The sequence below is a fragment of the Moschus berezovskii genome, chromosome 25 (assembly GCF_049115385.1).
Source record: "Moschus berezovskii isolate FMDL1 chromosome 25, NW_MosBer_1.0, whole genome shotgun sequence".
Classification (NCBI taxonomy): Eukaryota; Metazoa; Chordata; class Mammalia; order Artiodactyla; family Moschidae; genus Moschus; species Moschus berezovskii.
This window is the reverse complement of record NC_142484.1, coordinates 28,734,840-28,754,738: the sequence shown is the minus strand read 5'-3', so window position 1 is coordinate 28,754,738 and position 19,899 is coordinate 28,734,840. Positions and strand designations below refer to the sequence as shown.

General features: G+C 36.4%; 1 protein-coding gene across 1 annotated transcript in view; it reads right to left on the bottom strand.

The window, feature by feature from the left end:
* The window catches only part of LUZP2 (leucine zipper protein 2), a 286,824-nt gene that overhangs the window by 116,112 nt on the left and 150,813 nt on the right, over positions 1 to 19,899 (bottom strand). The window contains exons 3-4 of the mRNA XM_055416050.2: positions 17,251 to 17,313; positions 5,624 to 5,686 (exon numbers count right to left, since the gene is read on the bottom strand). Coding sequence (XP_055272025.2) covers positions 5,624 to 5,686; positions 17,251 to 17,313 — 126 coding nt within the window. The remainder of the gene's footprint in view (positions 1 to 5,623; positions 5,687 to 17,250; positions 17,314 to 19,899) is intronic.

Below are 19,899 nucleotides of genomic sequence, written 5' to 3'. Positions count from 1 at the left end.
TAAATGGATTACATTTCAAAGTAAATGTTTAAATTGCCCAGCAATCATTTTTATGGCAAATTAAAACAGTAATTTTCATTTTATAACTTCTCAAGGTTTGTTACTGCTTTATTTTATGTATTACTTAATTACTGCAATGAACTGAACTGTCTCCTTTAAACTCTTATGTTGAAAGCCTACCCCTCAATGTGACTATACTTGACGACTGGACCTATAAGGAGGTCATTAAGGTTCAGTTCAGTCTCTCAGTCGTGTCCGACTCTTTGCGACCCCATGAATCACCGCACGCCAGGCCTCCCTGTCCATCACCAACTCCCTGAATCTACTCAAACTCATGTCCATCGTTTCAGTGATGCCATCCAGCCATCTCATCCTCTGTTGTACCCTTTTCCTCCTGCCCCCAATCCCTCCAAGCATCAGGGTCTTTTCCAATGAGTCATCTCTTTGCATGAGGTGGCCAAAGTATTGGAGTTTCAGCTTTAGCAGGTTAAACGAGGTCATATGGGTGGGACTCTGATATTGTAGGATTAGCATCCTTGTAAGGAGAGACACCAGAGAGCTCGTTAGCTCTCCATGTGAGGACACAGGTTTCTAACAGAAACCTGTCAGACTTATTCCAGATTTTCCAGCCTTTAGACTGTGAGAAAATAAATTTCTGTTCTTAAGCCACTGGATCCATGGCACTTTTTATGTCAGCCTCAGCAGACCAAAATATTTACTTAAGTGTTAAGTCATTCAGTTGTGTTTAACTCTTTTCAAACCCATGGGCCGTAGCCCACCAGGCTCCTCTGTCCATGGGATTCTCCAGGCAAGAATACTGCAGTGGGCAGTCATTCCCTTCTCCAGGAGATCTTCCCGACCCACGGATCAGACCTGAGTCTCTTGCACTGCAGGCGGATTCTTTACTGTCTGTGCCACCAGAAGCCTCGTTCATTTATTCTTGTTTCCTTAATGAGAATGCCCAGTTCTCTGGATATGTCTAAAAGAGTCTAATTAAACACATTTTTTTTTCTTAATACACTGATGGGATAGGGAACTATGGTTAACAATGGGGTACTGTATCATTCAGAACTGCTGAGAGTAGATCTAAATCATTCTCTTATACACACATAAAACCAGTAAACTATGTGAAGTGAAGGATGCTAGTTATTTTAATCTTGGTAATCATCCCACACTGTATATGTGTATCAACTCATCATGTTGTATCCTTTAAATATATGTGATTATTTTTGTCAACTATCCTCCAAGTTAAAAATCCAAATTCAAAAATAATGTGTATCAGGTATCAATAACATTAAATTTTTTCAATAACTTTAGTGAATTACTTTATAGTAATTGGATACGTGTTCAATAAAAACTATACCTCAAGTTAAAAATAAGAAAACATTTTTCATCAAAGCATAAATTAAAATTGTAATACACATTTTTTTGTCATAATACACAGTTTTAAAACTTTGCATTTTATGTTGGAGTATAGTTGATTAACAATGTTGTGTTAGTTTCAGGTATACATCAAAGTGATTCAGTTATACATATACATGTATCTATTGTTTTTCAAATTATTTTCCCATTTAGGTTGTTAAATAATATTGAGCAGAGTTTCCTGTGCTATAACCAACAGAAGGTCCTTGTTGGTTATCCATTTGAAATATAGCAGCGTGTGCATGTCAATTCCAAAATCCCTATATCTCTTCCCTCCCTCCTCTTCCACCCTGTAACCTTAAGTGTGTTGTGTAAGTCTGTCAGTCTGTTTCTATTTTGTAAATAAAAGATACCTTTATAAATTATGTAAAAAATCAGAATGTATATAATCTATATATTATGATTAATAACATATACCTATATTGATCACAAAGCTGATAGACCTAATACAAAAGGAACTAAATAGCAATACAAAAGGAACTAAAGAGCAATACAAAAAGAATATAGGATATGAATACTAAGTTAGAAAAAGTGAAAAAGAAAATAATTGTTAAATATTTTATAAACCCTATAGTATGTACAGAAATTGAATATAAAAAAAAATGACACAGCACCTTTGAGTTGGGCTACTTAAAATAAATTCTTTCTTAAAATAATATTTATTTATTTAAAAAACATTTCAAAATATTGAGTATGTTCCAAGTGATGGATTTTAAGTGTTTTGGGTTTTTATTTGTTTGGCCTTATACATTTAGACATGTTTTGAAATTTTTCTATAATGAGAAAATAATACTATCGAAATTTAAAAAATAGGTATATGTAAAAGTTAAACAGAATAGCACAATGGAGCATAGGTATTCCAGAGAAAATCAACTCCAAATTGAATTAAGGAGGATAAAAAGTATTCAAGTCCTGGGCAATTAATCTGCAGATCCTCACTTCTTTCCTTAGTATAGAATGTTTACTGCTACTGGCTGCCTTCCTCAATCAAAAGCCAGCCCTCAAACATTAATGAGGACATGGAATTTATCAACCTGCCTTGCAACTGTCAGCACATTCCATTATTTTTAAGATAAAATTCATGTGCTTTAGTAGTAAGCACTGTTCCTTCAAATATTATCTTCACTAAAAACCCTCACATCTATTCAAAATTGAATAGATGCTCAGGAAACTACTTTCAGGGAAATAAAATATTCTACTACTTATCTCAAGATTCAGCAAGTTATTACCAAAAATATTTTGTGGACTCATTTGAATAAGTGCATGGATAGATTCTGGTAAAAAAGTTATAATGTTTCTACTATCTACTGCCCTGGCCTATATACTCATATTCAAGTACATATGTATGTTTGTTTTCATTCATTCAATTAACATGTTTATACAATACCTAAAATATGCACTGCTGATATAAAAGTAAGAAAATGAGATGATATAAACATAAGCTGTCTCAAGATGAGTGAAGGAGTCCATTATAGCAGAAATTGTCTGGGTGGTTCTCCATTAACAGGTTTCTTCTAAAGGAAGCAGTTTTTCACAGCAGAAGTTGAAAACACTGAAGTCTCACTTTTAAACACAGATGCACACCCAAGTGTGGGGAGACTTCTTAAAAATGTACTTCCTTTATAAAAATTATGACACTTAACGACAAACATTTCCCCCACACCCTTTTCTTTGACTCTGTACACAGTGACATAGATCTTTAGACATTATCATTGTACAATGAGGAATTAAAGTTTAGAACAAGTCAATTATCATGATATGAAAAAACCTGAAATATAGCCAAACAACTCTGGGTCCTTTCTGACATAGTTTAGCTACTAGATAAGTTAATTTAGATAAAAAAATTGCCATGCTTCTAGACCACCTGCTATTGGATGTAATAAAAATCTAGAGATTAAATTGTTTGGGAAGAGAATATGGGATGACATGCTAATTTATGAAACTTCATGGTCTATTCATATGCAATTCACTTGATTTCATATATAAGTGCTATTCTCAAATTGACATAAAATAACAAGGCTTACAAATAATGTCTCATATTTTCAACAAATCCTGATTTGGGTTATTTCTGAAAATTGGTAAATTACTAATCTATATTTGAAAAAAGTGAAATTGTTAGTCACTTGGTCATACCTAACTCTTTGTAACTCTATGGACTGTAACCTGCCAGGCTCCTCTGTCCATGGAATTCTCCAGGCAAGAATACTGGAGTGGGTAGCTATTCCCACCCAGGGATTGATCCTGGGTCTCCTGCATTGTAGTCAGATTCTTTACTGTCAGAGTCACCAGGGAAGCCCAAAGAGCTGTCATACAACAAAGAAGTAAATCATGGAAAATTATTGGATCTCCTTATTCTTTTCTCCCAACTTTTCTATTATAACTCTTCAATTTGAGAATTGATATTCAAAAAATTTAAAAAGCCTCATATGATCTTCTATCTTTACATAAATCTCCCAGCCTAATACCCCAAACTTATCAACTCTAGGGAGTTTGGAATTCTTTTATTATATTCCTAATCTTATTATGTTGAGCAAATCAAAGAACTAGAAATTTCTTTGCAAATGTGAACATGCACACACAGTTGTTTTTTTTTTTTTTTTCCCAATTTCAATTATTTATTGTTGATTACTGCAAAAAGCCGAGCTGAATGTAACAGTCAAGATACCCTGAGCACGAGTCTCAGTACAGGAAAACATTAATACCTTGGATTTTCTACTTTTATCTGACATATACAATGAGCAGAGGGCTGAGAGTCAGAGAGCATTAATGAGAATTAATTCACATTTTCCTTGGTGTGCTAAAGAACATTTTGTTATAAAAGAGGTTAAAGGAATGACAGGAAGCATGTTTATGAATGACTAAATGGTAAAATATTTCCAGATTCATGACTTGCCTGGAATAAGAATTTAATAAATATTGGTTCTCAGGAACACCTCTGCATGACTCTAATCCAAAAGTAAATATGTCAGAGGAAAGTGAGAAGTTAATTTTTACTGTTTTCAACAGAAAAACTAAAAAATTTTCCACACATTAAATGACATGAAGAATTATCTCAAATTAAACCTGAAGATAGATTGGATGATCACTCTAGTGGAAACATTTTTGAAAAACAGATATCACACACAAATTAATTTACATTTACTTATTAAACAAAGTATTATTCTGAGTAATAAAAGCCTAATATTCTATTATTCTACTGCATTTGGGAATGCAGGTGGTACCACAAGCACAATTAAAGGCTCAACTTCTGTGCTCAAGGGAGATAAAAGAAGTATCTGTATTAGTTTCTTCTTGCTGCTGTAACAAACTACTTTGATCTCAGTGACTTAAACAACACAACTTATTCTCTTAAGAGTTTGGAAAGTTGGAAGTTTGAAATGAATTTTACGGAGCAACATCAAAGTGTTGAAAGGGCTGTTTATCCCAGAGGCTACGTGGGAAAACCCTTTGCATTGTCTTTCCTCCTCCAACTTCTCCAAAGGTTACATAATCATATTATTATTTTTTTTTTAACTTAAGCTATCCTATATTACTCTTTTTAAAAACTTGTGCAATATACTCAGGATACACTTAGACAACTTAGGATAATCTTCCCACCTCAAGATCCTTAACTTAATGATATCTGCAAAGTTTCTTTTGCCATAAAATATCACATTCACGGGTTCTAGGGATTAGCAAGTGGATATATTTGGGAGGCCATTAGTCAGTTAACCATAACCATAGTTTGTGATAGATGTCTAACTACAGTCTTGTAAAGGAAAGTATAAATAATGAAAATCAATCAACCATGATTAAATATGAAGATTATAATAAAAAGACTAATGCAGGGATCTCTGAAAGTCAAGAATGTAGGTTGCCAGTGAACCTGATCTCTCAAAAATTGTTCAATATATGCTCACTGTAATGTAAGTATTCTGAAAGGCAGTATTCCTCAATGTTGAATTAAAGTAATTGAAGTTTACAAAGAGACTTTAAACACCTTGAAATGAAGTCTGCCTTTGATTAAGAATGTACCCAGGAAACCATATCTGTATTTATCTCCATTAGTTAAGTGGGCAATAAAATGAAAGCACCTTCAATTCAGTCAAATATAACTCTAATTCCTGTGACAACCTGGAAATTAAATTTAAGCTAAATAGTATTATAGATAGTCTAGGTATTGAACCAGCCAGTTGGAGGAAGTAGGGAGAAAGATGCTTACCTTAAATAATAAATCCTTCTTCCCATAACGAAGCTCCTTCAGCTGGGATTGAACTTTTTTTGACTGAAAGAACAAAAACATGAATTAGAGACTTAATTTCATTTACATTTTCAAATGTCAAGATTAAAATTCCTTTAACTGCATAGGAATGAACTTTGCAGCCAAACAAAAAGAGAGTTCAACTAGTCTAGAAGTGAAAGAGAAAAGCTTAATCTCTGCTTTGGGAGTCAGACATCCAGCTATTCTAGGCAGGAAGAAAAAACCGAAACCTGTTCAAAGAAGTGTACTGTTTAAAAGGTAACATTTAAAGAAAATGGCTTATTGTTCCTCTCTTCAACCCTCCTCCGCAAAATTCACACACACAGCATGAGTCCCCTAGGCATACCCACCGAAAGATGAACTCCCAGGTCGGTAGGTGCCCAATATGCTACAGATGACCATTATATCTATAACTGTGGACAAGAATCCCTTAGAATAAATGGAGTAGCTTTCATAATCAACAAGAGTCCAAAAGTGCAGTTCTTGGATGCAATCTCAAAAATGACAGAAATCTCTGTTGGTTTCCAAGGCAGACCATTCAATAATACAGTAATACAAGTATATGCCCCAATCAGTGACGCTGAAGAAGCTGAAGTTGAACAGTTCTATGGAGACCTACAAGACCTTCTAGAAATAATACACAAAACAGATATCCTTTTCATTACAGGGGACTGGAATGCAAAAGTAGGAAGTCAAGAGATACCTGGAGTAACAGGCAAATTTGGCCTTGGAGCACAAAATGAAGCAGGGCAAAGGCAAACAGTTTTGCCAAGAAAACACATTGGTCATAGCAAACACCCTCTTCCAAAAACACAAGAGAAGACTCTACACATGGACATCACCAGATGGTCTATACTGAAATCAGACTGATTATATTCTTTGCAGTCAAAGATGGAAGCACTATACAGTCAGCAAAAACAAGACTGGTAGCAGACTGTGCCTCAGATCACGAACTCCTTATTGTCAAATTCAGACTTAAATTGAAGAAAGCGGGGAAAACCACTAGACCATTCAGACATGACCTAAATCAAATCCCTCATGATTATACAGTGGAAGTGAGAAATAGATTTAAGGAACTAGATCTGATAGACGGAGTGCCTGATGAACTCTGGACGGAGGTGCATGACATTGTACAGGAGGCAGAGATCAAGACAAACCCCAAGAAAAAGAAATACAAAAAGGCAAAATGGTTATCTGAGGAGGCCTTACAAATAGCTGAGAAAAGAAGAGAAGCTAAAGGCAAAGGAGAAAAGAAAAGATATACCCATTTGAATGTAGAGTTCCAAAGAATAGCAAGGAGAGATAAGAAAGCCTTCCTCAGGGATCATGGAAAAGAAACAGAGGAAAACAATAGAATGGGAAAGACTAGAGATCTCTTCAAGAAAATCAGAGATACCAAGGGAACACTTCATGCAAAGATGGGCACAGTAAGTGACAGAAATGGTATGGACTTAACAGAAGCAGAAGCTATTAAGAAGAGTTGGAAAGAATACACAGAAGAACTATACCAAAAAGGTCTTCATAACCCAGGTAACCAATATGGTGTGATCACCCACATATAGCCAGACATACTGGAATGTGAAGTCAAGTGAACCTTAGGAAGCATCACTATGAAAAAAGCTAGTGAATGTGATGGAATTCCAGTTGAGCTGTTTCAAATTCTAAAAGATGATGCTGTGAAAGTGCTGCACTCAATAATGCCTGCAAATTTGGAAAACTCAGCAGTGGCCACAGGACTGGAATACATCATTTTTCATTCCAATCTAAAGAAAGCCAATGCAAAAGATTGTTAAAACTACCACACAATTGTATTCATCTTACAAACTATCAAAGCAAAGCTCAAAATTCTCCAAGCCAGGTTTCAACATAACATGATCCATAAAATTCCAGATGTTTAAGCTGGATTTAGAAAAGGCAGAGGAACCAGAGATCAAATTGCCAACATCCGTTGGATCATCAAGAAAGCAAGAAAATTCCAGAAAAATATCTTCTTCTGCTCTACTAACTACACCAAAGTCTTTGACTATGTGGATCACAACAAACTGTGGAAAAGTCTTCAAGAAATGAGAATACCAGAACACCTTACCTGCTTCCCGAGAAATCTGTGTGCAGGTCAAGAAGTAATAGTTAGAACTGGACATGAAACAGTGGACTGGTTCCAAATTGGGAAGGAGTATGTCAAGGTTATATATTGTCACTCTGCTTATTTAACTTATATGCAGAGTACATCATGCAAAATGCCAGGCTGGATGAAGCACAAGCTGAAATCAAGATTGCATGGAGAAATATCAATAACCTCAGATATGCAGATGACACCACCCTTATGGCAGAAAGCAAAGAACTAAAGAGCCTCTCGATGAAAGTGAAAGAGGAGAGTGAAAAAGTTGGCTTAAAAATCAACATTCAGAAAACTAATACCTTGGAATCTGGTCCCATCACTTCATGGCAAATAGATGGGGAAACTGGAAAACAGTGAAAGACTTCATTTTGGGGGCTCCAAAATCACTGCAGATTATGATTGCAGCCATGAAATTGAAAGATACTTGCTCCTTAGAGGAAAAGCTATAACGAAACTAGACAGCATATTAAAAAGCAGAGACATTACTTTGCCAATAAAGTCCCTCTAGTCAAAGCTAATGTTTTTCCAGTGGTCATGTATGGATGTGAGAGTTGGACTATAAGGAAAGCTGAGCACCGAAGAACTGATGCTTTTCAACTGTGATGTTGGAGAAGACTCTTGAGATTCCCCTGGACTGCTAGATCAAGCCAGTCAGTCCTAAATGATATCAGTCCTGAATGTTAATTGGAAGGATTGATGCTGAAGCTCCAATACTTTGGCCACCTGATGGGAAGCACTGACTCACTGGAAAAGACCCTGATGCTGGGAAAGATTTAAGGTAGGAAGAAAAGGGGATGACAGAGGATGAGATGGTTGAATGTTATCACTGATTCAATGGACATGAGTTTAAGCAAGCTCTGGGAGTTGGTGATGGACAGGGAAGCCTGGAGTGCTGCAATCCATGGGGTGACAAAGAGTCAGACACGACTGAGCGACTGAACTGAACTGAGGCATATCTATACATATACCTGCAGGTATGTATTCCTCAGTTTTACTGCTTATTTAATTTTATAAATTGTTAAAGATTAAATAAACATGAGTTTCAGTTGACAGTCAAGTTTATATTTAGATTATATATTGGAGGTAGCAAGCAAATGTTTCAGGAGGTGAGGGAAGTAGCTAGAATGCCAAGATGTTAAGGTGAACACTGTTTGTTAAGATAATAAACAATGTTTATTAGGATAATGCTTTTTATGAGGACTATTACAAACAAAAAAGTGTTTGTAAGAAGGACATCTCCCAGCAGACATGTTTGTCTACTGTTTGGAAGACATTCTGGTGAGCCACAGATGGCTGATTAAGCATTCCTATTTTTCCAGAGCAGACCCAATTTCAAACATTCTAACATTAGGACATCAATTATTTGTCTTTCTACATCTAAGATTATAGGTTCTGATTCTTCAGCAGGATTAAAAAGAATACATGCAAATAGATTATCACACTTACATGAAATGATATGTGAAAAATAGGTTAGTGGGAATGCAAAATGCTATAGTCATTTTGGGAAACTGGTTGATAGTTTCTTATAAAATAAATTAGACAGAAATTCTTTGTAGGTATTCAAGCAGAGAAATGATAATATATACATAAATGCTTATAGTATCTTTATCCATAAGAGTCAAAAGCTGGAAATAACCCACATGTCCCTTAAGTGGTGAATAGTAAACAAATTATCATACAACGATGAAATGGAATGCTAAAAAAGTGAGCCATGTTTTAAATAAAGTCTGAAATATGTAACAATATGGGTGGATTTCTAATGTCTTATGTAGTCACAAAAAAAGCTTTATTTTGTATAATACCATATATATGATATCCTAGAAAAGACAAAAGACTAGGGATGTAAATCAGGTTACTAGTTGACATAGGCTGGGGGTGTTGGTGGTAGAGATTATAAAATATCAAGTGGGAGGTTTAGTGGTTTTTATTGTTTAGTCACCAAGTCTTGTCTGACTCTTTTATGACCCCACAGACTGTAACCCACCAGGCTCCTCTGTCCATGGTATTTCCCAGGCAAGAATACTGGCTGCTGCTGCTGCTGCTAAGTCACTTCAGTCGTGTCTGACTCTGTGTGACCCCACAGATGGCAGCCCACCAGGCTCCTCTGTCCCTGGGATTCTCCAGGCAAGAACACTGGAGTGGGTTGCCATTTCCTTCTCCAGGGGATCTTCCTAACTCAGGGACTGAACTCATTCTATTGCAGGCAGGTTCTCTACCACTGAGCTACAAAAGGAAGCCCCTAACTTGAATATTGGGCAAACCGTCAAAGTATATACCTAAATGGGATTAATTCTATGAAAATTATACCTCAATAACATTCAATTTTAAAAATAGCTGACCAAAACAGCTACATGTGAAATATTAAGTTGAACAGTCTGTAACACCATATACAAAACTAAACCAAGAAGAATTAAAGACCTAAATGTAAGATCAGATGCTATAAAACATTTGGAGGAAAATATGCAGGACATAAATCATTGCAATGTTTTTTGGATCTGTCTCCAAAATAAAAGAAACAAAAGTAAAAATAAACAAATGGGACCCAATTAAACTTAAGAAGTTTTACACAGCAAAAGAAACCATCCATGAAACTGTAAGACATGAAACGATGCTCAACATTGCTAATTATCAAGAACATGCAAATCAAAACCATATACAGATATCACGTCACATTTGTCAGAATGGCTATCATGAAAAAGTCTACAAATAACAAATGTTGTTAGGATGTGGAGAAAAAAGAACCCAAGTATACCGCTGCTGGTGCAACCACTACAGAAAACAGTATGAGGGTTACTCAAATGACTAACACTAATTCAAAAAGATACATCTTCCTAAATGTTCACAGCAGCACTGCTTCAATAGCCAAGATATGGAAGCAACCTAAGTGTCCATCAAAGATGCCTGGATAAAAAGGATGTTGGTATAAATATATACAATGAAAGTAAGACAAAGACAAACACTCTATGTTACCTCTTATATGTGGAACCAAGAAGACATAAATAAATTTAAATAAAAAAAAAAAACCAGACTCATAGGTATAGAGGACAAACTAGCGGTTACCAACAGGGAAGGGGTAGTGGGAAGGGGCAAGGCAGGTGTATAGGATCACGATATACAAGCTATCATGTATAAAATAAATTATCAAGGATATATTGTATAGCACAAGCACATATAGCCATTATTAAATAAAATATAAAACACTGAATGCCTATGTTATACACCTGAAACTAGTAAAAATCAATTATACTTCAATAAAATTAGAGAATAGGATAAATCAAGTACACCTTCAGTTTAGATGCAAGATTTAATACAGTCTTAATTTCTTGACATTTTTTTTCAACTTAGCTTTAAAAATTCTGTAATGAAATGGTTGTCAGATTTTAATGTACACAAGAAATACCTGAAGGACTTCTTAAACCACAGATTAAGTCAGTGAAACTATTCTATATGATGCTGAAAGGGTAGATGTATGTCATATATTTGTCAAACTCTATAGAATGTACACCACCAAGAATGAACCCTAAACTAAACTAGGGACTCTGGATGATAATCATGCATCGGTGTAGTTTCATTGATTATAAAAGATTTACCATTCTGCTGGAGGATGTTGATAATGGTGGAGGTTTTGTGTGAGGGCAGGAGTATATGGGAACTCTGAACTTCCTGCTCAATTCTGCTATGAACCTAAAACATCTCAAAAAAATAAAACCTATTTAAAAACCAAAAAATAAAAGTAGCTGGCCATAGTACATAGTAAATTACATGATCTTCAAGGAATTACTATATCCGAGTAAATAGTGCTGATATGAAAATCATCTTTAATAAGTAAATCCCACTTATATTTTCGAAATATTGTACTTTTCCAAGCATTCACTGAATGCTTATGAGTCTTTCAGTTATCAAACTGCAACTGTTATCCAGTTTACTTTTATATTCAGAATGTTTCCAACCATGCAAAGTATTTTAGTTGGCAAAACGGGGACTGTGTTATGATGGTCTTATAATTACTAAATCATCATCTAATGCTGGAAGCATCATCAGTTAGAATAGAATCCTGAAAATATTGTATGGCACACCCTTGAAAGGTTCAAATATTAGAAAATTTTTCACAGACATTTCTTTCAGGAGCCAACTGCATTGATTTGTTGAATTAAGAAAATGAAACCTCTAGGAATTCATAAATAAGAATGCAAAAATAATATGTCCTCTAAGAAGCTAAGATGAAAATATATGGGTCTTTCTTGAACTATAGGCAGATCCAGGCCGTCATTGTTATTTTTCCTTCTTCTGTTTGTTTCTAAACACCACACACACCTTCTCCTAGGGCCACCTCTTTTTCATGAACATGGGTGTTGTGTGAACTCTGGGAACAGGTTAATTATCACAGAATATAGCTTCAATTCAGATGGTCCTTATTCAAAACAGCTCCACTTTCTTACCCTCTTAAAGGTAATATTCAGAAACTGCACACTATGCATACCATATGTCTAGAAACTTAGCAAATATAAACAATATGAGAATCTATTGATATCCAAATAGAAAAATACAATGGAGAAAATATAATACACAGGCTCATATCTATATGCCATTTAGCTTGATTTTTCATTTATGGGGCATCAACCTTTCAATTTCAATTTGTTTAACAGCTCTATTTGTTTCAGAGAGTCTAGCATACAATATTATTATCCATTTATAATATCTTTACAATTATATATATATTACTGTAAATATATTATAAATGGATAATAATATTGTATGCTAGACTCTCAATAGTGACATATACGTCCACCAAGGAGTATTCTCACCTTCTTTAATTAAAAATCCCCAAATTCTGCATGAGCACACAAACACCAACCTAATGGCCTTTACCAGGTTCCTACAAGTTAGCTAGGCTTGTGACCTAGTTCTGGAAAATAGGATAGAAGGATATATGTGCCATTACTTTCTAGAGAGACTCCTAAAGAGCAATGCTTGTGAGTCAGCAGGTAATATTTCCTGTTCCTTTGCTAGAAGGTGATGATATCTGGAAATGGCTTTTGGAATAAGAGGTGGCTCTGTATTTAGGAGGTGGTAGAAGTTGCCAGAGGGCAGACAAACTGAAATCATAATCACAGGAAACTAGCTGATCTAATCACATGGACCACAGCCGAATGTGGTCCCCTGGAGAAGGGAATGGCAAACCACTTCAGTATACTTGCCTTGAGAACCCCGTGAACAGTAACAAAGGGCAAAATGATAGGATACTGAATGAGGAACTCCCCAGGTCGGTAGGTGCCCAGTATGCTACTGGAGCTCAGTGGAGAAATAACTATAGAAGGAATAAAGGGATGGAGCAAAAGCAAAACCAATACCCAGTTGTGGATGTGACCAATGATAGAAACAAGGTCCGGTGCTGTAAAGAGCAATATTGCATAGGAACCTGGAATGTTAGGTCCATGAATCAAGGCAAATTGGAAGTGGTCAAACAGGAGATGGCAAGAGTGAATGTCGACATTCTAGGAATCAGTGAACTAAAATGGACTGGAATGGGTGAATTTAACTCGGATGACCATTATATCTACTACTGTGGGCAGGAATCCCTTAGAAGAAATGGAGTAGCCATCATGGTCAACAAAAGAGTCCGAAATGCAGTACTTGGATGCAATCTTAAAAATGACAGGATGATTTCTGTTCGTTTCCAAGGCAAACCATTCAATATTACAGTAATCCAGGCCTATGCCCCAACCAGTAATGCTGAAGAAGCCGAAGTTAATCGGTTCTATGAAGACCTACAAGACCTTTTAGAACTAACACCCAAAAAAGATGTCCTTTTCATTATAGGGGACTGGAATGCAAAAGTAGGAAGTCAAGAAACACCTGGAGTAACTGGCAAATTTGGCCTTGGAGCACGGAATGAAGCAGGGCAAAGGCTAATAGAGTTTTGTCAAGAGAATGCACTGGTCATAGCAAACACCCTCTTCCAACAACACAAGAGAAGACTCTACACATGGACATCACCAGATGGTCAACACCGAAATCAGATTGATTATATTCTTTGCAACCAAAGATGGAGAAGCTGTATACAGTTAGCGAAAACAAGACCAGGAGCTGACTGTGGCTCAGATCATGAACTCCTTATTGCGAAGTTCAGACTTAAATTGAAGAAAGTCGGGAAAACCACTAGACCATTCAGATATGACCTCAATCAAATCCCTTATGATTATGCAGTGGAAGTGAGAAATAGATTTAAGGGACTAGATCTGATTGATAGAGTGCCTGATGAACTCTGGACGGAGGTTCGTGACATTGTACAGGAGACAGGGACCAAGACCATCCCCATGGAAAAGAAATGCAAAAGAGCAAAATGGCTGTCTGAGGAGGCCTTACAAATAGCTGTGAAAAGAAGAGAGGCGAAAAGCAAAGGAGAAAAGGAAAGATATAAGCATCTGAATGCAGAGTTCCAAAGAATAGCAAGGAGAGATAAGAAAGCCTTCCTCAGTGATCAATGCAAAGAAATAGAGGAAAACAACAGAATAGGAAAAACAAGAGACCTCTTCAAGAAAATTAGAGATTCCAAGGGAACTTTTCATGCAAAGATGGGCTCGATAAAGGACAGAAATGGTATGGACCTAACAGAAGCAGAAGATATTAAGAAGAGGTGGCAGGAATACACAGAAGAACTGTACAAAAAAGATCTTCACGACCAAGATAGTCACGATAATGTGATCACTGACCTAGAGCCAGACATCTTGGAATGTGAAGTTAAGTGGGCCTTAGAAAGCATCACTACGAACAAAGCTAGTGGTGGTGATGGAATTCCAGTTGAGCTATTTCAAGTCTTGAAAGATGATGCTGTGAAAGTGCTGCACTCAATATGCCAGCAGATTTGGAAAACTCAGCAGTGGCCACAGGACTGGAAAAGGTCAGTCTTCATTCCAATCCCAAAGAAAGGCAATGCCAAAGAATGCTCAAACTACCGGACAATTGCACTCATCTCACACGCTAGTAAAGTCATGCTCAAAATTCTCCAAGCCAGGCTTCAGCAGTATGTAAACCGTGAACTCCCAGATGTTCAAGCAGGTTTTAGAAAAGGCAGAGGCACCAGAGATCAAATTGCCAACATCCGCTGGATCATGGAGAAAGCAAGAGAGTTTCAGAAAAACATCTATTTCTGCTTCATTGACTATGCCAAAGCCTTTGACTGTGTGGATCACAATAAACTGTGGAACATTCTGAAAGAGATGGGAATCCCAGACCACCTGACCTGCCTCTTGAGAAACCTGTATGCAGGTCAGGAAGCAACAGTTAGAACCGGTCATGGAACAACAGACTGGTTCCAAATAGGAAAAGGAGTGCGTCAAGGTTGTATATTGTCACCTTGCTTATTTAACTTATATGCAGAGTACATCATGAGGAACGCTGGGCTGGAAGAAGCACAAGCTGGAATCAAGATTGCTGGGAGAAATATCAATAACCTCAGATATGCAGATGACACTACCCTTATGGCAGAAAGTGAAGAGGAACTCAAAAGCCTCTTGATGAAAGTGAAAGAGGAGAGTGAAAAGGTTGGCTTGAAGCTCAACATTCAGAAAACAAAGATCATGGCATCTGGTCCCATCACTTCATGGGAAATAGATGGAAAAACAGTGGAAACAGTGTCAGACTTTGTTTTTTTGGGCTCCAAAATCACTGCAGATGCTGATTGCAGCCATGAAATTAAAAGACGCTTGCTCCTTGGAAGGAAAGTTATGACCAACCTTGATAGTATATTAAAAAGCAGAGACATTACTTTGCCGACCAAGGTCCGTCTAGTCAAGGCAATGGTTTTTCCCGTGGTCATGTATGGATGTGAGAGTTGGACTGTGAAGAAAGCTGATCGCCGAAGAATCGATGCTTTTGAACTGTGGTGTTGGAGAAGACTCTTGAGAGTCCCTTATACTGCAAGGAGATCCAACCAGTCCATTCTAAAGGAGATCAATCCTGGATGTTCATTGGAGGGACTGATGTTAAGCTGAAACTCCAATACTTTGGCCACCTCATGAGACGAGTTGACTCACTGGAAAAGACTCTGATGCTGGGAAAGGTTGGGGGCGGGAGGAGAAGGGGACGACGGAGAATGAGATGGCTGGATGGCATCACCGACTCTGTGGACATGAGTTTGAGTGTACTCCGGGAGTTGGTGATGGACAGGGAGGCCTGGCGTGCTGTGATTCATGGGGTCGCGGAGAGTCGGACACGACTGAGCGACTGAACTGAACTGAACTGAGAAGTTGTTCACCAGCTCTGTGCCTTGCTTCTAATCTGCTATGGGGAAAGGGATAAACTTGTGTTAGACTGTTTTTGTTCTACCTAAACCTCTCTCCTTCCCCCTTCCTTTCACAAGTATTTGGTTTTCACTGAAGGCTAACATGCCTGGGCCTTATCATTCACAGGCTTTTCCATTATTATTATTATTATTTTGCACAACTAGTCTTTTTATATGCTCCTTTGAGGCGCCAACTTAACACATTAAGTGCAGTCTCCTCTCCTTGAAGTATCACTTACTATGGCACTACTTCTACTCTCTCTTTACTGTCACTAAGGATTACTGACTGTGAGCTATATTTCTACAACATTACAGATTCATTTGGAAGATCAGGAGAAGAAAAAAGGGATTTTAATTAAACCTGGATTAAACAGAATGACGTTTTCCCCCACTTAGGGGGCAATACTGTATGAAACAATATTTTTGTCCATCAAATAGAACCAGCAAATTTATTTGTTTATTTCATTTTATGTTCAGTCCTAGAATCCTCATTTTGCCACTCCAGTATCACTCCAACAGGTACAGACATCACGTTGTTGATGTTGTTGTTTTGTCCTAAGTCATGTCCAACTCTTTGTGACCCCATGGACTGCCAGGTTCCTCTGTTCGTGGCATTCCCCAGGCAAGAACAATGGAGTGGGTTGTCATTCCCTTCTCCAGGGAATCTTTTAGATCCAGGGATTGAACCCGCCTCTCATGCACTGGCAGGAGGATTCTTTATCACCACATCAGTCAGTTCAGTTCAGTTCAATCGCTCAGTTGTGTCCAACTCTTTGCAACCCCATGAATCACAGCACACCAGGCCTCTCTGTCCATCACCAACTCCTGGAGTTCACTCAAACTCATGTCCATTGAGTCGGTGATGAGAGGGTACCAAAAGTGAAAACTTCATGGACTTCCAGGTGTTTGCTAGTAAGGAACTCTTAATAATCCAGTTAAGGAAGGAATCCAGAATATCATTTAGGAAAGTAACACTTAAGTGGCTTAACATTTTTTCTATTTGGTGATGAAATGTTAAAACATCCAAAATATCTAAAAGTTTAAAATGTTTTTATTTTCTTATTGCAATGTTTGCAGTTATGTTTTAAGGGAACAGAGTCACCAGATGTCTGGGTTAAAAAAATATATCTGGCACTGATACTGTTTCTATTCACTTGAAGCTGTAAGAAAGGAAAACTTACTCACCTCTTCTGCATGTAGGCCACATAGCTTGTTTCCAAACAAGAGTTTGTGTTTCAAGCTTTTATTCTGAGGAAAGAAACATAGTTTTAAGAAGTTATAAAAAATTATGTCAGCAGTGCTTCTGTTTTCTTCACAGATAAGTCCTTAATTATACAAGATGTAGCTGATTTGCATAAATTGAGTAGAATCTGTACTATAAAAAATTGTTTTTTTTATTCAACAAAAATCGATGGATTTGATGTATTGGCATTAACACAGTTATTAGAAAATATGGAACTTTCTTTGGTCTTAACATTTAAATCTGCTTATTGCATTTATGTATGCTGTTGTCTAAAATAATTTTGGTTTCAAATTTGTAATTGATACTAGTTTCTGAAAGCACCCTCTAAACAGCAAGCATTTATTTCTACCATCATCTGGATGTGCATCACCTTGGAATCTAGTTTAATACAGTCACGGATACACTAGGGTCTGAATTTCCTTTAAACACTATGGTTTTAGAGTCCTCATGTTTCTGACACCTGTGCATTGCACTCAAAGGGCATTTTGATGCTCAGAAACCATTTCTTCATCCAGGCCTCATAAGAGTATTCTATCTGCTGGACTTGACCTAGATTCATAGACAAATGTTTGTTACTTCAGAAATGGAGGCACAGTGTTAGCCATCTGAATCTAAACCCTTGCAGTATGTCAATTACATCTCCCTCATGACACTTGGGCTTTTCTTTGTCCCATAACTGAGGACCTACTCTTCATTTAGACAGGAAGGATAAAAGAGAGCAGAAAACTCTGTAAAAACTCACAGGATTTAGACCTTATACTGTCTCTACAATAGCAAACAATATAATGGAAAGTACATCTCATGCAAAACTACTCTACAGAGAGTCAATTTGATGAGCATCATAAGCAAATTGAACTAAATTTATGCAGTGTGAATAACTGAAGGAATGAATACATCAAATTTAAGACTTCTTCACACACAAGTCCCACCTGATTATGAACATCATTTCCTATTTTATTTTCCTGTCATTCAGAGAGTGGTTATAGCTCCCTCAGTTGGAAAGAATCTTTTGTCTAACTTTTCCTCTTCAAGTACGAGTTGAAACTCTAAAAAACTTATTTAGAATTTAAATACCATGAAATTTTTTATACAAAGGAGGAATTATCTTGATTCATTTAGTAATGGATTTTTTTTCCAAATATCTGTACTCATCATACAATAATACACAAGATTAAGGTTTTTATTCCTGTATCTAAAAGTTCATAAACTACAGTAAAGAGACACATATTTTAACTCCACAGTATTGCTCAGTTTGTAGGTTAAAAATTACCCTTGTTTTCCTACTGTACATGTCTATTTATGATATTTTTGAGACAGGGGATCTTTAAATTTTTTTATTAAATTGTCTATTTTTCTTTTTTCATTTCTCTCAGTTTTTAAATATAAGGTATATATCTTCAGTGTCTCTAGACATTTGTTGTTCACTTAGATTTTCATCTTTCTAAGGCTAGAGATCTTTAGTGGAAACACTGGTAAAATTCAATGTTCATTTTCTGGTTCAATAATTATAGTAACACTGTAGGTTTTTATATTAGAGGTTTTGGGAAAAGGTACATGAAAACATTCTATATTAATTTGCTACTCAATGTTTGTAATTTCTTTTTGGATCTGATATTTTTAACCTACTTTAGCACAAGCAACAATAACAAGTGGGACTGCATCAAACTAAATAACTTCTGTATAGCAAAAGAAACCATCAACAAAGTAAAAATAAAACCTATGAAATGAAAAAAAATGGGTGCAAATAATATATCTGATAAGGAGTTAATATTCAAAATATGTAAAGAACTCGTATAATGCAACAGCAAACCAAATAACCTAATTTTAAAACTGGACAAAGGACATAAATGGACACTTCTCCAAGAAGACATACAAAAGGCCAACAGGTATATGAGATCATCCTCGACATCGCTAGTCATTAGGGAAAAGCAGATTGAAACAATAAAGTATTACCTCATGCTTGTCGGAATGGCCATCATCAAAAGACAAGAGAAAACAAATGCTGGCATAAATGCAAAGAAAAGGGAATCTTTGCACTTCTGGTGAGACTGTAAATTGCTACAGCCACTATGAAAAACAGTACAGAGGAGCCTCAAAAAATTAAAAACAGAACTACCATATGATCCAACAATTCTACTTCCACCAAAGAAAAAACTAACTTGGAAAAGTATCTGTACCCCTTGTTCACAGGAGAATTATTTATAATTCTGGACATGGAAACAACCTAAGTGCCCGCTGATGGATGAATGGACAGAGAAGTTGTGATACACGTGTGAGTGTGTGCATGTATATATATGTGTGTATGTGATTAAAAAGACATGCTTATCATTTGTGAAAACATGGACAAAATCTGAAATTAGATAAGTCAGATAGAGAAACTAAAGACCAACCAACCAAACTCGCAGAAAAAGAAATCGAACTTATGGTTACCAGAAGTGGAGGGGAGAAGGAGGAGGAATTAGAGAAAGATGGTCAAGAGGCAGAAATCTGAAATTATAATATATATTTTTTTATTTCTAACATTTTTAAAATTTATTTTAATTGGAGGCTAATTACTTTACAATATTGTATTGGTTTTGCCATACATTGAC